Source organism: Lithobates pipiens, unplaced genomic scaffold (genome assembly GCF_037356315.1).
Source record: "Lithobates pipiens isolate NorthernLeopardFrog02 unplaced genomic scaffold, aLitPip1_a1.2 Scaffold_16, whole genome shotgun sequence".
In the NCBI taxonomy this organism is placed as follows: Eukaryota; Metazoa; Chordata; class Amphibia; order Anura; family Ranidae; genus Lithobates; species Lithobates pipiens.
The window spans coordinates 594,229,293-594,250,879 of NW_027507748.1; the positions used below are offsets into that span (position 1 = coordinate 594,229,293).

Sequence of the window (21,587 nt, forward strand, 5' to 3'; positions counted from 1 at the left end):
GCTAGCATCAGACACCCGTCCTTCCAGAATAGAAAAGAGCGCAGTGATGTCAGCACGTTCCTCCTCCTCCATGTCTCTATAATCTTAACCTTGGCTCCTGTACTCTATGTGAAAAGGCTTGTTAACCTGTTTATGACTGGGAAGGGGGAAATGTCTGCAAAGGAAAAGGAAATGCTATGTATTGGGAAGATTGAAAGACCACACTGGTGCATATAAAAAAACGAATCCAGTACGGGTATGAGTATGTATGAATCATTTTAGCCATACAAACCTTTTTCAGACATATGCTGCTAAGTAACTCATCACAGGTTTAGTTCCATTGTATATGGTCTTAAACATTTAACTCAATGTTTTTCATAACTGATAGAATTCTTGTCTTTCAGAGCTGCTGCTTCATCTCCTCAAGCCATGGCGGTCTACAAAATAAAAGTAGCCACTGGGACAGACCTGGCAGCTGGCACCTTTAATAATATCTTTATTATTCTTGTGGGCGAACATGGAGAAAGTGAGAAACACCAAATAACCCGTCACTGGAGCCACTTCTTACCAGGTTCTGTAAGTATCTCTAATGACCTGAACACACAGTCAGACATTCCGACCACAAAATCCATCAGATTTTTCCTGACGGATTTTGTCCTAAACTTGTGTTGCATACACACGGTCGGACAAAGTTGTCGGAAAATCTGATTGTTCGGAACATGGCAATGGTCGAGACTACGTAGAGGCTAGTAGCCAATAGCTTTGTTCTCGTAATTTGATCTGAGCATGCGTGGCACTTTGTCCGTCGCAATTCTCTACAAACGATCGGAAAAAGTCTGATCTGATTTTTTTTGTCAGAAAATTTGAGATCCTGCTCTCAAATTTTTTCCGTCAGAATTTCCGATGGAAAAAGTCAGATAGAGCCCACACACGATCGGATTTTCCGACAATATGATCTGATCGGACCTTTTCCATCGGAATTTCCGACCGTGTGTACAGGGCATTAATAATGCTGACAACATTCGCTAGCTACAAATAGTTCCAGTAATTGCCCATATCTGGTTAGACTGGATAACTCTTATGCCGCGTACACACGATCTGAGTTTTCGTCGGAAAAATCTTGGATGATTTTTCTGACGAAATTCCGGTCAAGCTTGGCTGGCATACACACAGTTACACAAAAGTTCTCTGAACTTTCGACCATCAAGAACGCGGTGATGTACAACACTACGACAAGCCGAGAAAATGAAGTTCAATGCTTCCGAGCATGCGCTGAATTGTTTGCGATCGGGCGTAGGAATTTTGCACATCGGAATTGCTACAGACGATCGGAATTTCCGACCGGAAATTTTTCCCTCAGAAAAATAAAGAACCTGCACTCAATCTTTTGCTGGCAGAAATTTCACCAGCAAAAGTCCGATGGAGCATACACACGGTCGGAATTTCCGACCAAAAGCTCTCATCGGACTTTTGCTGGCAGGATTTCTGATCGAGTGTACGGGGCTTTAGTAAGATCAGGTAAAAATCTGAGCTTCCTTTTTGCACTGCACACGTAATTCAAAGCAGGCATAAGTATGGAGCCTTGCCAAAGTTATATCCCATCTGTGTTCTTAATTCTTTTTAAAGTGTCATTAAACCCACATCATTAAAAACTGTCAATACATTTTTGTATTACATGCTGTTCATATTCACTCAGTCACTATGGGATTTGTTTTCTGCATTCTGCAAAAATCCTGCTTGTTCCCACTGTTCCCTATCCCTCCGTCCTGTCTGTCATCACTGCAGTCTGATATTGTGTAGACCCATCTTTGCCACAACTGCTGATCATGCTCCAGTTTCAGTTCCCTTCATTTCATCATCTTTCTTATCTGTGCAGCCCATGTGACTATAGAGTCACAAATGTGGGAGCATACACTCTGGATAAATGACAGCCCACCCTCCCCCCCATGCCCACTAAACAGCTAAACACAATGGGGGCAGGATATCACATGTTGATTGATTAAGGCATCACTTCCCTGAAAGTCCAAGCACATACAAACAATAGAGACAGGCAAGAGGGATGTGAAACAGGCTGTGTTCGACAGAACCTCCCCCCCAGATAGTCTATACCATGTTTTTACACAAAAATATTTATATTGAGCTTAAATACATATTTTATGATGATTTAAACATTTATATAATATAAATTATGTATTTTTCCTCCGTATTCTGAAGGCTGTATTTTTCTTTATAAGCATGTGATTGGCAGCAGAAGAATAGAAGCTGCTCCTGCTGATGTTTCCCTGCAGATAGGCTAGGAAAGAGTTGAGTCACATGACAGCTGTGCATCGTTTATTAAAAAGTACTTCGATTTTTTTTAATTAAAATAAATAAAGTAATTGACATCATCCATATACATAAAGAGAAGGGATAATGTAATCTAAACAGTGTGTTTAGTATCACTTTAATGTTAACACGGTATAACCATACCTCCCAACATTTTGAGATGGGAATGATGGACGCCTACTAGCAAACGTATGTAGGTATAGGACATACCCCTGCCGCACCACCTTACAGGAGAATTAACAAAAAAAAGGTTAATTAAATCCACAAGGGCTTGTTTTTTACCACTACTATTCCTTTATATTGGCTTTTAATTTTACAAATGTAGAAATTTAGAATGTGGATGGAAGGTTCAGCATTGGGAAACACTTTTTGAAAGATAAAAAGTGCATTTTATATACAACTATATTGATTAGACCAAATGAGGGACAAATGAGTGGGAAAGAGGGACATTGCTCCAAATCAGAGACAGTCCCTCGAAATCAGGGACAGTTGTGAGCTATGTATAACTGTACACATAAAACATTGTAGAGCTGGCCACTAAAGCAGCATGTAAACTGCCCATGACCAATGTTTAGGGTAGCCATTGATGAACATACAGTATATGGATCATGGAGATGTCTTGTCTCTAGAGTGCTGGGACCTGATGCAAAGCAAGACTGATATGTCAGCAGTACTGTGATGCATTCCTCTCCCTCTCTGAAGTGGGAGGGAAGAAAATATACCCACCTTCAATAACACTTATGTCAGTGAAAATGTATACAAGCACCTATGGCTGGAAGGCTTCTGGTTACCTTTTGGAGTCTGTATAGAGCACAATTGTTTAAAGCGGTTTTGAATTGCAATATCGCCTGCAAAAATTGGCCCATTGACTTGTTGATGAGACAACATCTGACAACTTTCTTCCTTCAGGTTACAGAATTTGATATAAATGTTGAAAAAGATCTTGGTGACCTCCTGCTTGTCCGGTTGAACATGGAACACTACTTAAATTTCCTTCTAGATGACTGGTTATGCCAGTATGTTAATGTGACCAGCCCCAGTGGACAGCTTTACCAGTTCCCATTCTATCAGTGGATATCAAAACCTGGCTCTGTAGAGGTCCCAGAGGGTAAAGGTAAGACTTGTTACTTAGTTTTCTGTGGAACTGTTCTACATCCTTGTCTTATGAGACTGATGTGACGATGACAAACACCACTGTAGGTTTTAATACTTTACCACACAGCCTGAAGGGTCTGGTATGGATTTTGAGGAGGACCCCCATGCCATTTTTTTTTAAATTTTGATGTGGCGTTCCCTTAACCACTTAAGCCCCAGACCAATTTGCAGCCAAAGGACCAGGCCCCTTTTTGCGATTCGGCACTGCGTCGCTTTAACTGACAATTGCACGGTCGTGCGATGTGGCTCCCAAACAAAATTGGCATCCTTTTTTTCCCCAAAAATAGAGCTTTCTTTTGGTGGTATTTGATCACCTCTGCGGTTTTTATTTTTTGCGCTATAAACAAAAATAGAGTGACAATTTTGAAAAAAATTCAATATTTTTTAAATATCCCCCAAAAAAATATATAAAAAAAACATTTTTTTAAACAGTTTAGGCCGATACGTATTCTTCTACATATTTTTGGTAAAAAAAATCGAAATTAGCGATTATTGATTGGTTTGCGCAAAAAGTTATAGCGTTTACAAAATAGGGGATAGTTTTATAGCATTTTTATAAATTTTTTTTTTACTAGTAATGGCGGCGATCAGCGATTTTTATTGTGACTGCGACATTATGGTGGACACATCGGACATTTTTGACACATTTTTGGGACCATTGTCATTTATACAGCAATCAGTGCTATTTAAATGCACTGATTCCTGTGTAAATGACTCTGGCCGTGAAGGAGTTAACCACTAGGGGGCAGTGTAGGGTTTATGTATGACGTTACATGTTTTTTTATTGTAGGGGGCATGGCCTGGCATGTGATGTCACTGATCGTCTTTCCCTATAAAAGGGAACAGACGATCTGTGACAGCCACACTAGTGAAGCACGGGGAGAGGTTTGTTTACACAGACCTCTCCTCGTTCTTCAGCTCTGTGAACCGATCGCAGGACACCAGTGGCGATTGGGTTCGCTGGTCCCGCGGCCACGGTTACAGAGCTCAGGACCGGGCCGGGAATGTGCCGCTGCCGGCGCACTCCCGACCCACGCTGGGCACTTAAAGAGCCATGTACAGGTACGTGATTATGCCCAGCTGTGCCATTCTGCTGGCGTATATCGGTGTGAGGCGGTCCTTAAGTGGTTAATATCCATACCAGACCCGAAGGGCCTGGTATGGAATTTGGGGGGACCCCCACGCAATTTTTTTTACATTTTGGTTCGGGGTTCCCCTTAATATTCGTACCAGACCCAAAGGGCCTGGTAATGGACTGTGGGGGAATCCCATGCCATTTTTTTCTTCTTTTTTTTTTCCATAATAATTTTTATTAAAATTTTTATGAAGGTATACAATCATCGTATAATAATTTTACATGCGAGTTGAAAAGGACTCATACAAATAGTTTTTGAACTAGACAAAATTAACAGAAAAGGACATAAGCATTTATAAGTTGGACCTAGTCCTCTTGCCTTGGGATTTTTAGTCAGGCTGCTGTGAGCTGGCTTTTATAAGATAGTTAAGTGCAAAAGGTTCCCAGACCAGCTAGGAGATATTGTCACCAGACGCAGTGCATGTGTGAGAAGTCTAGTGTGGGAAACTTAAACTTCTAGTTGTTCAGGGTAGTGGGGGGCCCGTCAGAGGGTGGATCCGTCGTCACATCCAGTCTAGTCAATGTGTGTAGTGTTAAGATAGTCAAGACATTACGAACTGTTGGGTAGTCCTACTTATGGTTTATGGAGAGGAGAGGTGGTGCGATACTGAGTCAGTGCTGGGTTATGGGGGGATAGGAGGGACAGAGGAGGACAGAAAAGGGGGGGAAGTAATTACGGAGAAAGAGAAAGGGTAAGCATTAAGACCCACAGTAAATAGCAGGTCCTTATCACACCAGAATGTGTGATAAAGTTTCTCAGCGAAATGATTCACCAATCTGGTCATAGTTGTGTTGCATTGTGTTGCCGACCTATATAGGTTTTCAATTTAACTTGCGGGGCTCATGACCAGAGCGTATCGTTCTGAGGAGCAAAAATCATTCCATTTTGCCCATGTTCGAGCGAACTTGTGGGGGGAGTCTCTAGAGATATGGATTAACTCTTCCATTTCCGCTATTTTTTTAATGCGGTTTAGCCATTCTGATATTGATGGCGCTTCTGGAGTACCCCAATGTGCTGGTATACATAGTTTAGCTGCGTTGAGCAGATGCAAGCAAAGGGATTTCTTGTACAGGTGAACCGGAGTGGGAGAATGGTGCAAGATGAGTCTGGCCGGCGTGAAGTCTATCTGACTATCAGTGATGTGGGATGTAATGTCGTGTCCAAAAGGTCAGTAATCTGGGGCAAGACCACCAGATGTGTAGGAATGTACCTAGCCCGGAGTGACATCTCCAGCATTTGTCTGACGTATCCTTATTGTATTTGTTTGTTATCACGGGTGTGCGGTACCAGCGAGATAATGTTTTGTAGTTGCGCTATTGTGAATATCCTCTCCCAACTTTCTTCCGAAAGCTCCATCTGTAAGTCTCTCTCCCAGGCCCTACATGCTTTCCCTTCTGAAGGTAAGAAGGATGAAAAGAGCAAAGAGTAGGTGTATGAAATTAAGTGTCGTTGTGGAGAGGTCTGGGAGCAGAGGCTCTCAAATGGGAATAGGTCTCGGGATAGCGATGAGTCCGAGTTTGTGGTTTGTAGGAAGTGTCTTATCTGAAAATATACCCAGTAAGGGAACGGTTTACCCCCAGGGATCATAGGCACCTCACTCCGGTCCAACATTTTGCCTTTATGAAAGAAGTGGCGGACTTGCATTTCTTTAAGTGGCCACGTTGTCTTTAAGAAGTTATTTGCCATGCCAGGTTGGAAAGCAGGGTTAAGTCGGACAGGAGTGAGGGGTCCGGGGTTCGATGAGAGGCTTACTATTTTGTTTGCTTCCCTGAAGCTACAGAGAGTGGGGCCTATAAGCGGGTGATCTCGTAGTGTTTTAGGGATATGGTGTGGAAGTATCCACGGGGAGGCTTTGATCGGGAGGTCGGAGAAGGAGTCTTCTAGTGTCACCCAGTCTTTCGTGTCCTCATGAATTGCCCAGTCTACCACCCTCTCCAAGTGACACGCATAGGAGTACTTCCACAGGTCTGGCAGACCAATGCCTCCCATTGTTTTCGGTTTGGATAGTTGGGTATAGCATATCCTAGGGCGCTTGTGTTTCCAAAGGAACTGTAAAAAAAAGTCTCTTTAGGTTTTGAAAGAAAGATAGGGGAATTCTAATGGGGATAGTTTGAAGAAGGTAAAGGACGCGGGGAAGGATGTTCATTTTTAGTATGGTCGCGCGGCCAAACCAAGAAAACTGTGGTTTGTCCCACCTGCGTAGGTCCGCCGAGATGGATTGGATGAGTGATGTATAATTTTTCGGGAACAGGTCAGGAAGGTGTGACGGCAGCTTGATCCCTAAATACAGTATCGAGTCCTGTTTCCATATAAATGGAAAATTGTTTTGGCATAGAACTGTAACGTCATGTGGAAGGGAGATATTGAGGGCATGGGACTTGGAGAAGTTGATTTTTAAGTTTGAAATACGTTGAAAGAGGTCAAATTCTCTAAGTAAGTTAGGGATAGAGGTTAATGGGTTAGTCAGGAACAATAAGATGTCATCTGCAAAGGCCGCTAGCTTGTATGTGCGGTCTGCTATTGAAATACCCTTAATGTTATTATTGGAGCGTAAACTTCGGAGGAATGGTTCGAGTGTTAGAATGAAGAGGACAGGGGAAAGGGGGCAACCCTGTCGTGTTCCATTGCGGATGGAGAAGGCGTTTGACAGGTGGCCGTTCACCCTCACTTTTGCGGTTGGGGAAGAGTATAGAGACAAGATAAAATTGAGCATTCTGATGGGGAGTCCCAAGTGGCGCAAGGTCGCCTCGAGGTAATCCCAGGCTAGCCTGTCAAACGCCTTCTCCGCTTCTAGTGACAGGAAAAATCCTTTCTGCTTGCTGGAGGTCAGCCAGGGATGGATATTGATTGCTTTGATGGTATTGTCCCTGGCCTCACGACCAGGGACAAAGCCAACTTGGTCAAGTCCTATCACGGAGGGCAGGAGGGGGAATAGCCGATTTGCCAAAATTTTAGCGAACAGTTTTAGATCTACGTTTAGCAACGAGATCGGCCTATAGTTGGTTACCATTGTTGCATCTTTTCCATCTTTGTGTATGACCGCAATGTGTGCTTCTAGTGAACCGTGAGGAAACAAGGGATTGGTGGAGAGGGTGTTGAAGGCTTTGAGGAAAGGGGTTACGAGAGTGTCGGAGAACGTTTTATAGTAGGGAGCCGACAGGCCGTCTGATCCAGGGCTTTTGCCTGCGTTTTTTTCAATTACTTTTATGTGTATTGCCGGGACCGACAATTCATTATAGCCATGAGTACTTTTAGATTACTTTTTTCCTTTAGAAATGTAATTTTGTGCAGGGACTGTTTGTAAACACGGGAAGCATGCGCCACTTTACAGGCATACTATAGACACCCCCCAGTACAAAATTTATAATATTTCACTTTTATTGTTTCACTTTAAGCATTATTAAAATCATTGCTCCTGTGAACACCCCAAATTAATCGCTACTCGGCTTACGTTCGACTCGAACATCGGGCTCATCCCTAGTGATGCATACTAGTAGTTTTGAAAGTCTGGTATGCCCATCCCACCCCTCTCCTTGGGTTTGGTCAACAGGCTAAATTTGATTTGGTCTTTTGTATGCCCAAATGAATTTACATTGGATCGAGTGTAAGGCCTTAAAAAAGCTAGGTATTTTTATAGGTAGGTTTAGAAATAAAAAAAATATCTCAGTAGACATTTTGCAAATGGAACCTGGACCAAACCAGGAGAAGTGTTTCGGGTGCTATGCTCGTAGATTTTTCTCTTTTGGTTTTAAGAATAGATAAGAAGTTACATTTGTAGATTAGAGAGAGTCGTTTTGTCAGCCAAACCCCAAGAGATTTTAGTAATGAAGCTTCCCATTTAAATGGGCTATTGTCTTATATATATATTTGAGAGAAACCCCCGGTATAGTGATATTCATCATTTCAGATTTTGTGTAATTTATTTTTAAATTAGATATGTAGCCATATAGGGAAAATTACTTCAGTAGGGTAGGTATCAAGGTGTGAGGATTTGTCAGAAAGAACAATAGGTAAGCAGCGACCTTGAACTCTCTGTTGGCCACCTTAAACCCCTGGATTGCTCTTTCGGCTATTACCCTTCTGTTGAACGGTTCAAGCAAAAGAATGAATAGGAGAGGCCAGAGGGGACTACCCTGCCTTCTACCATTGGTGTGATGCTCACACTTTCTGACAAGGATCCGTTGATCTTTAATTTAGCAGATGGGTTTTTACAAAGCTCTGAGATCTAGACCATTATAAGAGTTTCCAAGCCAATATACCTGCAGGTTTCTAGCATAAAGTCCAAGCATACCCGATCGAACGCCTTCTCCACGTCCGTAGACAGGAGAAGTCCCCCAATCATTTGCATCCGGGCAGCATAGATTAGATTGAGTGACTTGGTTACATTGTCTTTTGCCTCTCTGCCTGGCATAAATCCGGCCTGCTCAGGGCCAAATAGGACATGTAACAGGCATGTAACAGTGACCTTAACCTGTTAGCTAGTAGCTTGACATCCACATTAAGTAAGAAAATTTGTCTAAAGATTGTGGATTGCGCCCCCTATTTTCCTTTTTTGTGAAAAAAGATATATATGTGTTTAAACGTATCCACTGTGTATATAATACAATTATATCTCAACAAATACCACTTACTTATTTTTTGGTGTTTTAACAAATACAAACTGCTCCTACACATCAGAATACATGCATATGCAAACACTAATAACCAAAAAACAATACAAAAAAAACCCCTCTTTTCCTGTGGCCTGCCAGGTTGCGTGCTCAGATAAGGGTCTGGTATGGATTTTTGGGGGGACCCCATGCCATTTTTTTTTATTTTGCCACGGGGTTTCCCTTAATATCCATACCAGACCTGAAGGGCCTGGTATGGAATTTGGGGGGACCCCCACGCATTTTTTTTGTTACATTTTGATTTGGGGTTCCCCTTAATATTCATACCAGACCCAAAGGGTCTGGTAATGGACTGTGGGGGAATCCCATGACGTTTTTTTCAATTACTTTTATGTGTATTGACGGGACCGACAATTCATTATAGCAGCAAGTACTTTTAAATTACTTTTTTTCCTTTAGAAATGTAATTTTGTGCAGGGACTGTTGTAAACACGGGAAACATGCGCCACTTTACAGGTATACTATAGACAACTCCCAGGTACAAAATTTAAAGGAATATTTCACGTTTATTGTTTCACTTTAAGCATTACTAAAATCACTGCTCCCGAAAAAACTGCTGTTTTTAAAACTTTTTTTTGCATTGATACATGTCACCTGGGACAGGACTCAGGAGTCCAAACACTTTTTATGACAATACCATCCATATATACCTTAAAAATTAGCACTTTTGATTTCTCCCATAGACTTTTAAAGGGTGTTCCGCGGCTTTCAAATTTGCCGCAAACACGTTCTGTGGCTTTCGAATTTGCCGCAAACACCCTAAATTGATTGGCGAACAGTCGAACACCCGATGTTCGAGTCGAACTTACATTTGACTTGAACATCGGGCTCATTCCTAGTCGTTAATAACCTGACGGATTTCCGATGTTTCAATAGGTCTTTCTAGGTGTTTGATGCGGGGAGTTTGAGTCTTTCAAATATTCCCATATAATTTGTAGTCTGTTGTCGTGGATGTCTGCGAGATTGTGTTGTCTCGGAAGGTTGTAGAGGTTAGTATAAAAGTTATGGAAATGGTGTGCAATTTGCGCATTAGTGACATCTAGCTTCCCTCGTTTTTTTTATGCCCAAGATGTTATGGTTGGCATTTGGCCTGTCTTGTCCCCAAATTCATAGTACATTTTTTTTTCTAAAGAATAAAAAACGTTAAGCTCATGCTTCTAGGATCTGCTGCAGCGTTTTCCTGGTCTCCAGCAGAGCTAGTGCAGATTGTGCTGTTAGGTTTCATATGTCAGGATTTTTTCAGTTAATTGTTTGATTTATTTTTCTTTCTTTCTTTTACGTTGGGCTCCCATCTTAAACAACTCTCCTCAAATGGAGCGTTTATGGGCCTCCCATACTATCAGGGGATCAACTTCTGGATGTATATTGTGTTCGAAAAATTTGTTTAAAAGTGATGAAATCTTGAAGAGCAGCACATGGTCTGTTAATAACGAGGAGTTTAGTCTCCATGTAGGGGATTTGAACATGGGAGCTGACAAGTTCATGGTCAAAGAAACGGTGGCATGATCGAATATGCATTGTATTTTTATACTGGCCTCAGAAATCACATGTAGGTCTCTCTGGCAAATGAAAATATAATCAATCCTAAAGTAGAAGTCATTTGGGATAGAGCAGAAAGTAAAGTCTCTTCCCTTGGGGTGGAGAAAGCACCAACAATCTATAAGTTGTAGGGAATTTAATAGTGATTTGAGTCATTTTAAGATTCAGTATGTAATGCAGGTTTTGCCCGATGATGATGCTAAGGGGTTTAAGGGAATATTGAACTAAAGCTTTCAAGTTCTCTTACCAAACGTTGGAAAAAGGTTAGGTGAATGTGTTTGGGAAATGCACATTTGCTAGTGTGATGGGGATTCCACAGCATTTTCTTTTTAGGAAGAAAGATCTCCCTCCTGAGTCCACTAGTCAGTCAGTCAATTGAAAGGAAGATTCCTTGCTTACCAGGATTGAAACTCCTTTTGACTTGGAGATATTGGTAGTTTGGTAGGCTTCAGTGAAGAGGGAGCCGGTGAGCTTGGATATATGGTGTGTCTTAAAGTGTATTCCCTGTAAAAAGGCAAAGTGGGGCCTCATTTTTTTGAGTTCCTTCAGAAGGGCTGAACATTTCTCAGGAATGTTCAATCCCTTGACATTGTGAGATATCACTGTGGGACTATGTCCCAGAGAGGAGTATGCCATTAAACAGTACCAGAGAGAGCCATGGAGCCTGGACCTGAAAACAAAAACTGTATAAACTGTTCGGTTATATGAAGATAACATTGGCAACTACTTAAACAATGTTATAGAGAGTGACAATCTGTCAAGAACAAATAAACATACATAACATCAGAACAAGAAAACGTGGCTGGTCTGCTGATGAAAACTACATGTAACGTTAAAGAAAATAAAGTCAGTCCTGAATTTACCATATTATTTCAGTTTAAGATAGGGTGAAAGAATGGCATACTTCATCCGACTAGTCAAAGTTTAAATTCTGTAAAAAGGGGTGAGCGTATGTTGGGCACCATAATTTAGGCATAATGTTATAACTTTGTCTTGAGCATAATAACATGAGGAAAAAGAAGCCTTAGGGACAGAAATGTTCAAGTTGTTTTGATGACTGTATAGAAGCCATGCTGCCCTCAGAACTGATCGAATAGGCTCAGGCGGTATGTCCAGGAACTTGAGTAAAAGGGTAATATCATTCAGCTTATCTAGAAGTCAACTCGGATCAGAACAGGGGTGTATTCCACTTATAATTGTGTAAAGAGAAGGTAACGTGGTGAAGGCGGTAGTAAAAGACCAGCACATATTATTAAGGAATGGAATTTGATAGTCAGACATCATCCATGGAAGTTTTAGCCCTATGGTTTGGGGTTCCCGCAATCGAACCCCCTTGACAGTTTGCTTTCATCATTTTAGATTGGTGATTCTCTGGGGACCTGAAGGGGGAGTGCGGGGGGACTCCTTTCCAGGGGTGGTAGGAGAAATTCTTGGTACCAATCCCTGAGGTCAACCTGGCCTAGATGAAGTGCATTATAAAACTCTCGTAGGTCCTCAAGAGAGCATGAGGAATGTTAACGGTCATTGTGGGTTTCAAGGTATGCAAATGGGAAGTGTCATGTGTACATCAGATCTTTCTCACTTAATTTGTCCAGGAGGGGATGTAGAGCCCTACAATTTTTTTAGAGTGATCTGAGAAAGGTCATGAAAAAGCACAATTGTTTCCCCATTAAAGATGATCTCCTCACATTCCTTTGTGCTTTATGCATGATATCCTCCTTTAATGCAAAGTTGTGCAGGCAACAAATTATAACTTCTGGTGTCAGGCCTTTAGCCCTAAGGGCTCTGTGGGCCCTCACAAACTTTATATCTGTGTCTTCAGGTCTTTCCAACAAACTGTTGAAGACCCTCTGCAAGGCTGAAATAATTTGCTCATTGTCCACAGACTTAGGGATCCCCCTGACGTATTGTTTCACCTCCCCATGTTGTCAAGGTCTTCTAAATGTCTATTCATGTCTATGAAGTGGAGGAAGTGTGAAGCTGTCACTTGTCCAATGTATGTATTGCCTTCTCCCTGTGTTTCCCAGCCACTTCAGCAGAGGCCAATTTCTCTGTGAGAACCAGCGGGTTCGTTTTGAGATCAGTCCACAGCAAAGCTAGACATATTGGCATATGTGAGGGGGTGGTTAGAGTGGGAGATTCCCCTAATGTTATTCTCTGTGGACGATTGAGTCCTCACTGAAATCCTCCTCTGGTCAGGTCTTGCCTCCGGCCAGGCTGCTATGGGAAGATGCCTGACTTTTGAAGAGTTCAGAGATGTTTCTCCCTGTATAAGCAGCTGAAGTGCGGCGGGATCGGGTATGTGGCGTTTGGTGGTTCTGTCTGCCTATTATCGGGTGTTTAAGGTGCAGCGAGACGGGCTAAAGGCTTTAAATGCTCCATAGCTCCTCTAATGTGCTGCCATCTCAGCCGCACACCAAGCCACGCCCCTTGATTTTTATTTATTTTTTTTACTTTTTTCTGATATGTTGTTGTTATATCTGTCACTTGGATGTGATAAGTTGCACTGAGTACATACAGCTGGACAAAACATGTAGGGAGGAAAATAACCATGTGTGACCATAATGCATAAGTAATAGTGCTTGATCTTATGCTATGGATGTCTGCCAGAGGATGATTCTTGATAAGATATATGTCTCACTGTCTGAATGAAAAAACTGAGCAGCCACTTTTATCCAGTGTCAGAGTTGGGACATTAAAGAGATTTACATCTGTAGGGAACCCAGACATTAATTTGTCACAAAAGCCTACATTTTACAGACGTTTAGCTCGCCTGTCATGTAGAATTCAGTAGTGGGTCTGGCCTTTTTAGGGTGGTTCAAAAAACCTTCTCAACATGGTTGGCTTCATTGTTGGGGTTCATAGTTAAAAGGTCACTAACCCTTGTACTTTAAATTGCCAAATTTCTAGTACTTAAACTGTATTATGGTTCCGTTAGTCACATACATACAATTTGCTTTGTTTCAGGTGTTATAATAACAGGGAGCACCCCTCCTATCCTCCTGAGACAAAGAAAAACAGAACTGGAGATGAACAGAGAGACATACAAGTTAGTGAGAAACCTACATTTGCTAATTATATGCACCATTTGCTACGTCTAGTTTGGCAATCCTTTTTGGACTTTTCACAACTGTAATTTCCAACACTATTTTTGTAATTGTAGTCCTTCCTTTTGACTTTAGTGGTTATATTCCAATCCATATGACTGCTCACAGCTGATTCAGTAGTAAAACTGAATATTCAAGGCTACTATAGATTAATAGTTGGATACAGCCATGACTCTTGGGTAAGCCATTAACTTAGTGAATAAATAACATTTCTGCTGGTGACATGGAAAGGAAACTGAGAAGAAATAACTCATCTTAGTGGTTCCTGTGGATTGGATTAGAGTTGGCAGCTTTTAGGGCCTATTTATATGTATGCAGTCCATTGCTGTACATCAATCCATGCAAATGTACATTGCATTAAGGCAGCCCATTCAACTGGGCAGCCAGTTCAACAAAACAGGACAAATCTGACATGCATAATTTTTGCCAACACAGCCCACTGCAATGAATAGGGAAGAATAGGCCTTTGGAGTGTATAAAGCAGTAGTGAAAATTCAGTAAATGTAACATCCATGTAGGTATTTTGGAAGTTTTTTTTTTTATATGATGGGAAACAGGAACTCTTAGCCCACGTACACACGGTCAGAGATTTTGGCAACCAAATCCATCAGATCTTGTCCGAAACTGTTGCATACACACGGTCGGACTAAGTTGTCGAAAAATCCGATCTTTCAGAACGTGATGACGTAATTTCATTACGATGGGACTACATTCAGGCTAGTAGCCAATAGCTTTGATGTAGGAATTTGATCTGAGCATGCGTGGCACTTTGTCCGATCAAAATTCTCTACACATGATCGGAGTATGTCTGATCGAACCAGTTGGTCGGGAAATATTTCCAACAAGTTGGAAAATTGGGTCCGACGGATAATCGGACGGAATCAGTCCGATGCATGCCACACACAGTCGGATTATCCGACAACGCGGTCCGATAGGACACATTCCGACGGATTCTCCGACCGTGTGTACAAGGGCTTAGCATGTGTAGAGAATTTTGATCGGACAAAGTGCCACGCATGCTCAGATCAAATTCCTACATCAAAGCTATTGGCTACTAGCCTGAATGTAGTCCCATCGTAACGAAATTACGTCATCACGTTCTGAAAGATCGGATTTTTCGACAACTTAGTCCGACCGTGTGTATGCAACAGTTTCGGACAAGATACGAAGGACAAAATCTGATGGACAAAATCCGACGGATTTGGTTGCCAAAATCTCCGACCGTGTGTACGTGGGCTTAATGTGTGGATATTGGCTCTTGTCGAGATGTTGTCGAAATGACACCAGCAGATGGCAATAAGCAGACAAAATGTCTCTTTAAGTGTTTGCTTAAAGGGTCAATTCACCCAGGTGATCATTAGTAAGTGAGCCACACCCTGGCCACCTACCTAAAGTGCAGGCCTAGTAAAGAGACCTGTTTCACACAGGCTTCAGCTTGTATAAGAGCAGTGTGAACAGCAAGCTTTGACAAAGAACTTGCAGAGCTTTATTGAAGCTTTTAAAGCTCCAGTTTGTAAATGCTGAACATGGATCATAATGGGAGTGCTAATTGCCACTTTAAAGAAAAGCTGAATGGTATTTTAAAAACTTCAACAAATCTTGCTGAAAGCTCTGCATTGTCAAAGCTTGTTGTTCACACTGCTCTTATACAAGCTGAAGCCTTTGTGAAACAGGCTTAAGGCACAAGACTCTTGCCAGCAGTCAAGATATCTGTCAGTCTGTTAAATCTCCCAGTATCCACTAAACATTGGAATGGTCGGTAGACAAATTTCACTTTACTTCATGTAGCCCACTGATGCTCTTAAAAAAATTGGGAAAGCCAATAGAAGAAGAAGGCAAAACAGAAAGTCCGGCAAGAGCCTGTCCTTCCGCCACCATCCAGTGCCATCCAGATGGAACTTGAAGGTAGTGAAGTCACGAATCCCAAGTCTTTTCAAATATAGTCATGGCTATAGCTATCTTTGCTGCCAAGAACATAGAGAAGATTAATGATTGCTTATGTCCGGTGATATCATCCATGGATTTATTTAAAAGAGCTACCTGAGCTGTCTTAGGGATGTTCAACATAGAAGAAAAGAAGGCTGGACAACCGCACTCCTATGCAATTTCTTTATTCAAGTGCCGAATACAAAGATGAACTACAGGTATCAGCTTACATGTTTCCCACCAAGGTCGGGTACTTACTCATAGCTCGTAAGCATGAGTAAGCACCCAACCTTGGTATGTAACATGTAAGCTGATACCTGTAGTTCACCTTTGTGCGCTTGAATAAAGAAATTGCATAGGAGTGCGGTTGTCCAGCCTTCTTTTCTTTTAAGTATCTTTTTGCATACAGGGCTCACACCCTCCATGTAGGATAGATGTTTTTTGGAGCAGGGGGGTAAGAGAAACTGCCTTCAAGCGATGTACATGTACATGGATGTTCAACATAGTTACAGAAAATTATAAGGCATGTTCTTTTCCTCCAGAATCTCCTAACCTTACAGCAGGTCCACCATTTGTGCAGCATTGAACCCTTTTGACTGCAGCCTCAAAAGCATTGTGAAGAGACCTCAGAATGCATCATAGACAGCCTGGTTGGGACTTGATACCATCAGGAGACCACCTTATAATTAGTCTTAATCAGCTGAATGTTCAAAATGCCCTTATGAATTCTAGAAGTACAGGCATTCCAGGCTTCCTCAATGATCTCCGTTTCCAGGTCTCCTTTCCAAGCCAGCCTATACGCAAGTTAATCAAAGAGGCCATAAATAACTTACAGTATATAAGGATGTGAGTCCATCCCTTTGAGTTGTACTCTGCAAACATCTACTTTCAAAGACAGTCTGTGTAGTAATACCATCTGCTTGCTTTTTCAGGACAATAAGGAAGTGTGTCATTGAAATTAACAGAATGATTTGTGTCATTTTTAAAGGTTGAGAAAAATAAGAGGACTTTCAGATACCTTTTCGGTCAAAAAAAGTGTCCAATGCGATACAACCCCTTGTCTATACATCATTGAAGCTGAAAGCAGTGTAGACCAGAAGGGAACTTAGGGTTATTAAATAATGGAGCCATCAGAGTATGGCACGACCAGACCAGATACAAGACACAGGAAGTATCCCAGAGGTGTAAGGAATGGGAAAAAAGAGGTACAGAGGTGGCCCTATGACTTTTAGAAGGCAGCCACATCAAACGGTCAATAGGAAGAGAAGCACAAGCTTGTGCTTCCAAAACTATCCAGGCAGGTGTATACGAGTCATAATGAAGTTGATACAGTTGCATCTCTTGAGCAGCGGGATTATATTTACAGAAATCAGAGACTGCTAGACCTCCTGGATCTTTTGGGTATACATAGATGAAAATGCAATTTTATGAGCACTTGACTTAAAATTATTATGAATCAATTTATCATATGTATTTTGTTTCACAGCCCTTGGTTTTGCCCTTTAATCTCATGGCTTTACTGACTTTGTAACCAGGGGTTCTTATATCATTTGTGTACATGTGCTAATGTGCTTGAAGTGAATCTAATGTTACAAGCTATATAATATGGCTTCTTCCCCTAAATATAAGAATATCTTTTCCTCTCATAAATGTAATGCAGTGCACCTTAGTGATAAGGTCTCCTTTTTCAAGGTGCCCCCTCTATTCTAAAAGCTGGATGAAAGTGCAAATAAAGCCTAGGGGGAAGTTAAATATACTGTATTTGCTTTTTGCCTTCTTCCTCCTTCGATCCATAGGCTAGGGTGACATCATCCTCCTACTGGCAAGGTTTTGGAGAATGTTTAATAGCCTAGTTCTTTCAAGAAGACTACTGTGCACTGTGCAGGGGCGTAACTAGAAATCACAGGGCCCCATAGCAAAATGTTGTATGGGGCCCCCCCCCAAAAAAAAAATTAACTAATACCATTGAACAACAGATTACCTCACCCATGTGGCACAGTACCCAGGCAACAGCTTATATTCATTTCGAACAACAAAGTATGCAGTATACTGTATGCAGCCCCTGAAGGACACGCATTGCTGACCTCCATCAGTACAGTGCAGACCCCCCAGCAGTACAGACACCCCTCAGTACAGACCCCCCAGCAGTAAAGACACCCCTCTTAGTACAGACACCCCCTACCTCAGTGCAGACCCCCCTTAGTACAGACCCCCCCAGTGCAGACACACCTTAGTACAGACCCCCCCAGTGCAGACACCCCCCTTCAGTGCAGGACCCCCCAGCAGTACAGACCCCCCTCAGTAGTACAGACCCCCCAGCAGTGCAGACACCCCCCTTAGTACAGTTCCCCCCAAGTACAGACACCCCACTTAGTACAGACACCACCCCATTACAGACCCCCCCTCAGTGCAGGACCACCCCAGCAGTACAAATACCTCCCAGTGCAGACACCCCCCCAGTCCAGACCACCCCCTCAGTACAGACCGACCTCAGTGCAGGACCCCCCTCAGTAGTGCAGATTCCCCCCTCAGTAGTGCAGACACCCCTCCATTACAGACCCCCACTCAGTGCAGGACCCCCCAGCAGTACAAACACCCCCCTTATTACAGACATCCCCCAGCATTGCAGACACTTCCCAGCATTGCAGACACCTCCCCCCTAAGTAGTGCAGACCCCCCCGAGTAGTGCAGACGCCCACCCCTCAGTGCAAACACCCCTCAGTAGTGCAGACACCCCCCCATTACAGACCCCACTCTGTGCAGACACCCCCCCAGCGGTGCAGACTCCCCCCTCAGTAGTGCAGACTCCCCCCTCAGTAGTGCAGACTCCCCTCAGTAGTGCAGACCTCCCCTCAGTAATGCAGACCCCCCTCAGTAGTGCAGCCCCCCTAGTAGTGCAGGCTCCCCCTCAGTAGTGCAGGCTCCCCCTCAGTTGTGCAGACTTCCCCTACAGTAGTGCAGGCTCCCCCCACAGTAGTGCAGACCCCCCCACAGTAATGTAGACTCCCCCTCAGTGCAGACCCCCCCTCAGTATTGCAGACCCCTCAGTAGTGTAGACCCCCCTAGTAGTGCAGGACCCCGTCAGTGCAGACCCCCCTCAGTGCAGACCCCCGAGTAGTGTAGACCCCCCTCAGTGCAGGACCCCCCTCAGTAGTGCAGGACCCCCCCTCAGTAGTGCAGACCCCCTCTCAGTACAGACTCCCCTCAGTAGTGCAGACCCCTCCTCAGTAGTGCAGACCCCTCCTCAGTAGTGCAGACCCCTCCTCAGTAGTGCAGACCCCCCCTCAGTAGTGCAGACCCCCCCTCAGTAGTGCAGACCCCCTAGTAGTGCAGGCTCCCCCTCAGTAGTGCAGACTTCCCTCTCAGTAGTGCAGGCTCCCCCCACAGTAGTGCAGACCCCCCCCCACAGTAATGTAGACTCCCCCTCAGTGCAGACCCCCCTCAGTATTGCAGACCCCCTCAGTAGTGTAGACCCCCCTAGTAGTGCAGGACCCCGTCAGTGCAGACCCCCGAGTAGTGTAGACCCCCCTCAGTAGAGACTCCCCTCAGTAGTGCAGACCCTCCTCAGTGCAGCAGACCCGAACTCAGTGCAGACCCGAACTCAGTGCAGACCCCCCCCCCCATACCTCAGAACAGCGCTCAGCGCTGATACACAGTGCCGCGTGTGTGTCCCTCCAGCGTAAGCTCATCCTCCTCTGTGGATGTAAACAGAGAGGAGGGGGAGGCGGCTACGGTCCGTGCTGCTGTGTCCCTGCACCCGCACTACAGAGAGCAGTGTTAGTGATGCGGGCGGCTGCCGCTACTCCAGCGTGTCACCCGGAGCGGCCAGCACCCCCCACTAACACCACTCACCAGGCCCCCAACTCGGCTGCGGGCCCCATAGCGCCCGCGTGGGTCGCTATGGCGGTAGTTCCGCCACTGGCACTGTGGTTTTGCATTGTCTTGTGAGATCTGGGCTACTTGGCATTTCCAGGGATCTTGGCAGCCTGAGAATTACATCATTCCCTTCATTATTCATAAGTCAGAGAAAGGTGAGATGTCCCCCCCCCCCCATGGGTCCTCTTTTAAATACCTGTGCAGTGTTTAAGGAAGGGGGGGTCACATTTAAGTTTGTAACTAAAGCTTGATTTGTGATAATCAAACAAGAGAGATGTGTTTTTTTGTTTTGTTTTTAAAGCGGCACTTCCAGCATAAAAAAATATAACTTTATTGCTTAAGCATGACTAAGCACAAGTGTGTGAAACGCGTTTGCTGAATTCCACAGGAGATGTGTGTGCACATTGTGTGCTCGATTTCAATGGATTTCCAATAAAGTTATATTTTTTTATGCTGGTAGTGCCGCCATCTCTTTTTTGTTTTGCGCACCAAGTCTGGCACCCGTCACTTGCTACAGCAGGGAGGAATCTCATATTTTACCTGGAGAGGTGCTATCATCATGTCGTATTTTGTCAAGAAAGAGGTGATGCTCTCCATCATAAAAGCCCAGTATAAACATGTATTGGTACTTTCCGGTACAAAGGGTGTTCCACCAATTTTTATTGCAACTTAAGCCCATGTAATAAAAGTGTCCTTCCAACCTGCAATCCTCATTCTTCAGTTAGAATCTTGATAGAGTGAGATGCATTATAGGGCAGAGAAGCAGCTGGAACAGCCTTTTTACCAAAAAGTATTTACATTTTATACCAGGCTTTTATGATGGAGAGTGGTTTCTCTTACTTTGTTGGATTACCATGATTACAGAACAGGTAATGAACTGCTTTAAATCAGGACCCATTGGCAGGTGGAATAGGGGAAATAGTGCTAGGAGTGGAACAGTACAGCCTGTTATCAGTACTTGTAATAACTTTATACAATCTTGTAGGTGGAAAGTTTATGCAGAAGGTGTCCCTCGCTGCATTGACATGGAAGATGATGGCGCGTTCAAGCTTCCCCCTAATGACCAGTACTCCTTGCTAAAAGAAATCAGTTTTGGCTACAACCTTTTTTCCATGTATGTATCTAAATTCTGCTGTGAGAACAGGGATCCAGGAAATGTTGCTGTTCAGTTGTGCTCATTCAATAAGTTGTGTAGCGGAGTTGTTTACTCTTCCAGAAGCCCTAAAAAGAAAGGTAAACCAAGGTATTAAGATATTCTTAATGCCCTTCTCCAGCTTGTGGCAGCTTTAGTTAATCAGATGTTGACAGCATCTTGTGGATAAGTGGTATTAGGTTCACCTTTCGTAGAAAAAAGTTTTTTGTCACTATAATTCTCAGGAAACCCGAGCAAGGAATTCTGGCAAAAGATTTAGCTCAAAATGCTATACTTGTAATAAACAGAGTGAAAATATTTGTAGCAAGACCTACCATAAAAATCAACATGGTGCACAAATCTGAATTGTTAGCTCCTGGAACTAAAACGGCAACCTATTTCTTCAATAATTTTGTGTATTTGTTAGAAATCAAATCACAAGCAGTTGCCGATAATTTGGGTGTGCTGTAGGTCATAAATGGTCATTTATTAATTTTATTATTCTTGTTTATTGAAAGTTCAGGCTAGCAAAGAAGCTAGAAGCAAATCTAGTTTAAATGTACTCTAGAATCTGGTTGTTCTAACCTACCAGATAATCAGATATGAGCTTTTGTAGAGTTATGCCGCGTACACACAATCAGACTATCCAGCAGACTTGTGTGGGGGCTCCGGCGGACTTTTTTTTCCCAAAGGTCCGGCGAACTTAGAAAGTAGTTTTGACTCAAAACTTGACCGCCGGACT

At 43.2% G+C, this 21,587-nt stretch overlaps 1 protein-coding gene across 2 annotated transcripts in view; it reads left to right on the plus strand.

Moving 5' to 3' along the window:
• Positions 1 to 384: 384 nt before the first annotated feature.
• LOC143983845 (hydroperoxide isomerase ALOXE3-like) overlaps positions 385 to 21,587 on the plus strand; it is an 88,148-nt gene continuing 66,945 nt past the window's right edge. For both annotated transcript variants that reach the window (XM_077483943.1, XM_077483944.1), the window contains exons 1-4: positions 385 to 555; positions 3,214 to 3,418; positions 13,772 to 13,853; positions 20,699 to 20,827. In XM_077483943.1, coding sequence (XP_077340069.1) covers positions 409 to 555; positions 3,214 to 3,418; positions 13,772 to 13,853; positions 20,699 to 20,827 — 563 coding nt within the window. In that variant the 5' untranslated portion in view covers positions 385 to 408. The remainder of the gene's footprint in view (positions 556 to 3,213; positions 3,419 to 13,771; positions 13,854 to 20,698; positions 20,828 to 21,587) is intronic.